General features: G+C 44.2%; 1 protein-coding gene across 1 annotated transcript; it reads left to right on the top strand.

Annotated features, from left to right (window-relative positions):
* The first annotated feature begins 248 nt into the window (after nucleotides 1-248).
* Nucleotides 249-4592, top strand: tnfrsf11b (tumor necrosis factor receptor superfamily, member 11b). Its single transcript, XM_068575337.1, has 4 exons — nucleotides 249-257; nucleotides 570-978; nucleotides 2134-2316; nucleotides 3586-4592. The coding sequence occupies exons 1-4, from the start codon at nucleotides 249-251 to the stop codon at nucleotides 3921-3923; spliced, it is 939 nt and encodes a 312-aa protein (XP_068431438.1). The 3' UTR covers nucleotides 3924-4592.
* The last annotated feature ends 774 nt before the right edge of the window (nucleotides 4593-5366 follow it).

Raw genomic sequence — 5366 nt, forward strand, 5'->3', positions numbered from 1 at the left:
GAACATCCCAGATGACAAACAGAGAGATAGATATTATATATTATACATCTTACTCATGCTGACTCAGTATTGGTATTGATTGACTCCTTCCTAAAGACTTCCCGGCATGCAGCAGCAGGGCATTCCCTGAGTGGTTTGACTGGTCTCGAGTCTTTCAGCAGTGACTCGGCAATTACGTCACAGCTCTGCCTCTCGATAGATAAATAGCGCGGGAAGTGGAGAGAGCGGCATCCTCCTCCCGACAGCACATGACGATGGTAAGTGATGGTGACGGTTGTGATGGTGATGGTTGTGATGGTGATGATGGTGATGATGGGGTGGGAGCAGCTGGAGGTGCCAGACATGCCGACACGTCTCAAACGCAGCATCTTCCATCTTACATATTTTATCTTACATCTTTCATCTTTTACATGAAATATGTTCCTCTGATGGTTTTTGTGTGTTTTAAACTGGTGGAATATTTGGTGTTCATTCATTCAGTAGAGTCTTGAGTACCTGCTCCAGGTGTTGCCTCGTCGTCCTTATTGTTGGTCCTCAGGAAACATCCTTCTCCTCTCTTCCTCCCCCAGGTGTGTCCGTCCCTCCTCCTCCCGGCGCTGCTGCTGCTCCTCTCGGCGCGCGCCCCCCGGGTCGCCGGCGTGGCCGCGCCGCTCCTGACCTTCCGGGACACGGACCCCGTCACGGGGAACTCGGTGGAGTGCGACCGCTGCCCGCCGGGCACGTACCTGCGCTCCAGCTGCACGGCGACGAGCCCCAGCGTGTGCGCGCCGTGCCCGTCGGGCTCGTACACCCAGCTGTGGAATTATATCAACAAGTGCCTGCGCTGCGGCGTGTGCGGACACAACCAGGCGGTGAAGGAGGCGTGCGCCGCGGACAGAGACTGCCGCTGCGAGTGCAAGCAGGGGTACTTCAAGCGGGACTACGAGGTGTGCCACCGGCACCGGGACTGCCCGGCCGGCCAGGGGGTGCTGAGCCCAGGTAAGAGAAGGAGAACCTTCATTGTATTCATCCCAGTTCTATCCATCAGTTCAGTGTCTTGCTCAGGCTCACTTGGACGTGTGAGCTTTGGGGAGACTGGGAATCGAACCGGCTACCTGGAGGTAACTACGGGCCACAGAGTCAGGGTTGTAGGGTCCATGGTCTGGGTTCTAGGGTCCAGGGTCTGGGTTGTAGGGTCCAGGGTTGTAGGGTGGGAGAGCTGAAGGTCTCCATCAGAACGTCTCCAGGTTTTAGATGTCGGGGAAACCAGAAGTCATGGAACACCTGGAAAGGTCCTGGGATTTTAAAGTCTTGGAAATGCCCTGGAAAGTACACCGGCCTCTATATAAATGTGAATTCCTTCAATCAAACTATTGTCTCTCATCCGTTTGTGTGATTTAAGGCGTTGCGTTGTCTTGATTCTTTGCATATTTGACTCATAATTCACATCCCTGATATTCTGGACCAGCAGGATGGGAGAGATGCTGGAATAACTTTTGGTTTTGTTTAACACATTGTTACTGTGCGCTCACTGATTGCCTCTGAACCTAATTACACAACAGTACCCACAATGCCTTGCAGGATTACTCGTTTAAGATTCAGAGGGATCTTAAATGAAACATAAAGAATACAATAATTAAATAATTAAATGATATTCTGTGCATATAGTGACAGCTGCTACTGCTGGTTGCAAAGCTATCTTTATACTTTAACTTTAATAAGACAAAAAAAGCCACCAAAAGCCAGAAATATTCCTAAAAATGTAAACCATAACTCGCCACACACATTTAATTCGCTTCAGTGGGGATCCACGGCTCCGGGTACGCGAGGGCGGCAGCGTTGTGTTGCTGTTTGTGTCCCTGTAACCCCGCAGACGAGCCGCGTGGTTACTTACTGGTTGCAACAGGATTCAAAAGGCTGAGTCAGGTTTTATTTAGACTGCTGTTCATTCCTCCAGAGGCAAAGAGCCGTGAATGCATCACACCGCGTCAACCCTGTTCACACATGAGTTCAATGCGCAATGAGATGAACACGTGTGATGATGCACGTGCACAAGCCCATGGTGATTATTCTGTGCGTTCCTCTCGTGCACTTCCTGTGTTGGATGTAAAGAGTTACCAACTCTTCTCGCGTTGCTCGCGTCGTCTCCTGCAGGAACGGCAGACGCGGACACGACGTGCCACAGCTGCTCCAACGGCACCTTCTCCGACAGCGTCTCCGCGCACAGCAACTGCTCGCTGCACAAAGGCTGCGACGCTCCGGGGCTGCAGCTGGTGCTGAAGGGCTCCAGCTGGCACGACAGCGTGTGCACGAGCTGCAGGGAGCTGCGGTCCACAGGTGAGGGGGCGGGGCGCCGCACGGGGTTGATCACCTTTACTTCTTCATGTTGTTTCCATCACAGCAACCTTCAAGGCAACTCCTCATTAGTTATAGTTACGTTTGCTTTCCTATGAAGGCAACCTGTGCAGCCGACAACATGAGTGTTATAATGCTAACACAATCTGCTCAACAATATGCAACACAATATAAGACACAATACCTGATATGACACACGATATGATATCATACACGACACGACACGGAACAATATAGAATGCTAAGGATACCATACACAATACATGATATATAATACACAATACACAATACATGATATATAATACACAATACACAATACATGATATATAATATACAATACACAATACATGATATATAATATACAATATACAATACATGATATATAATATACAATACACAATACACAATACATGATATATAATATACAATACACAATACATGATATATAATATACAATATACAATACATGATATATAATATACAATACACAATACACAATACATGATATATAATATACAATACACAATACACAATACATGATATATAATATACAATACACAATACATGATATATAATATACAATACACAATACATGATATATGATATATAATACATGATACACGATACATGATATATAATACAAGATACACAATATATGATACAATATGCTTGACTGCCCCCTTCAGGTCATTTTTTAGGGGTCACTGCATTACACCAGTGTACATAATGCTGTTAGGAAAATACTTCAAATAATTAAAATACAAAGTGCACAAAAAAGCACCTAACAAGTGAAATGAACATCTTTAACCACAAGTTCTTTAAACAAAGCAAAAATTCCAAAACCACATGTTGTGCAACTCATGCGTCTCGATGAGTCACTTTGTGGTTCACGCTGTGTTTTCCTCTTGTTAAGATGTTAAAAGAGAGGAAACCCAATGAGCTTCAATTGAAATGAGACTCAGCTGCTTCTCCTGCAGGCTGAACGCTCAGCGGGAGGTTTTAATGAAACCTGTTCATCACTGTTGGGTTTGGTCAAAGTTACATTATCGCCATGTTCATGCTCAAAAAGAGAAGTGTTCAAAGACACGCCGACATCCAAGACGTGAATTGTTCTCAATTGGATTGAAAAGTTTTACCACCAATAGTTGTGAACCAGTTGGAATGTGGTCGTCCGAATGTTTTACTATTTTAAAGTTTTTTGTCGTGATTTCTTCTCAGTTTCCGATCAATCATCTCGTTCGTTTCTTGCAGACGGCGGCGACTACCTCAAAGAAATCCTGCCGGCTTTCTTCGTCCACCAGAGGATCCACATGAAGCGTCTGCGTCGGATCCTGCAGAAGCTCCCGACCGAGGGCGGCCGAAAGACGCGAGCTTCGGGACTCGGCCTCGCGGACCTTCAGGCGCACATCAACGCGTGGGTCGCGTCCGCCACGGCGACGCAGATCCGGCAGGTGCCGGCGATACTGACCCGGGTCGGGGCGGACGGCGCCGGCGAGAGGCTACAGAACAAGCTGCAGAGGATCGACTCCAACCTGCAGGACCTGTGTGATCCGAGGATCGAGGGGGATGTCATCGTGGTGGCAGGGTAGATGAAGTAGAAGAAGAAAAAAGTAGAACATATTCAGTCAGAGTCATTGGACTTTAACTGGTTCCAGTAAACATAACTGCTGCCCTGTGGAAGGCGCACTGACAACACGGCTTCAGAACTTGTTTTTGCATTGAAGGAGAATACCGATGAATTAGAGAAAAAGTTAATTAACTTCCCATCTGCATCGCTGATAAACATTCCTTTAGATTGAAAATAGAGCAACCTATCCAAACCTGGAATAACCTTCTTTTTTTTTACAAAAAAACAATGTTTTGCTGCACCCTTCATCCCAAGTCATGTGATGAAGATATCATGTAATATAACAGATCTAATATATATATCGTTTGCGTCATTCCTCATTAATCTACTGTTTGAAGTATTCATGTCGTTGTATGCGTGCATTTTGGTATCTATTTGTACTGATTATGTTTGGTCTGCATGTGCTGAAGAGGTATGACTCCATGTTGCATCGTAGCTGCACATCGCTGATGCCAGGACACAGAAACAGCAGCTGGACAACCTGAACTATCTGAACTCTTATTTGACTAAACACTGGTATCACCCCTTAAAGAATAAACAAAATGGTGGCCTTCATTAGATCTACCTCTTCTGTTTTTTTTTCTATTGTGTGTATCATCAAAATATATTAACTTAATTTATTAGGATGGGAGCTCTTGTGTTTGCTTTCATGATTCATAAAGGATGCTTGGAACTGTCTGCATGAGTGAAATTTTGCTTGAATAAAACATTTTGCAAATACATTTATTTGTAATTGCTTTCCTTTTGGAAAAAAAAAAAGTTCATCTATTAAGACACAAGACAAGTTCACTGTATTGTATGTTGCTGACGTCCATTTGAGGAGAGACATCATAAAATGTTCTCTTGCTTTTGAAGGTTGGAAAACATTTTGGATAAGCATCCGACAGGAGTGGATCATTTGTAATTGTGCTGCCACAAGTTTATTATCATTTCATCCATAGACATATACAACTTAGAGTTTTAAGACACAAACCATAACATCACAATACAACGTATATAATAATACAACAACAAATGCACTGGTGCATCAAATAAATAACCTTGCAATGAACGATACACACTGATAGAGCAGAAACGCAAGCAATATGAATTTGTAAATATCAGAATTCCAGTTGGATCTGTTGGATTTTAATGCTTGATGATACAAAACTACTCGACCTGCAAGTTGCACACGACTCACAGATGTTTGGTTTAAATCTACAGGTGCTACTTTTTCCCAATTTGGAAACTAAGCATGAAACATTATGAATGGAGTCCCCCAGGGCTCAATCTCTGGGCCTCTTTTATTTCACATTTGCATGCTTCCGTTTGGTCAAATTATACAAAAACAATAAAATCTGAACGCATCAGTGATGGTGGAAAAGCTTTCAGATGAACAGAAACATTTGTTTTGGATCTTGAGACT

Source organism: Clinocottus analis, unplaced genomic scaffold, assembly GCF_023055335.1.
Source record: "Clinocottus analis isolate CAN_PGR_092001 unplaced genomic scaffold, fCliAna1.0.p SCAF_14, whole genome shotgun sequence".
NCBI classification, from domain to species: domain Eukaryota; kingdom Metazoa; phylum Chordata; class Actinopteri; order Perciformes; family Cottidae; genus Clinocottus; species Clinocottus analis.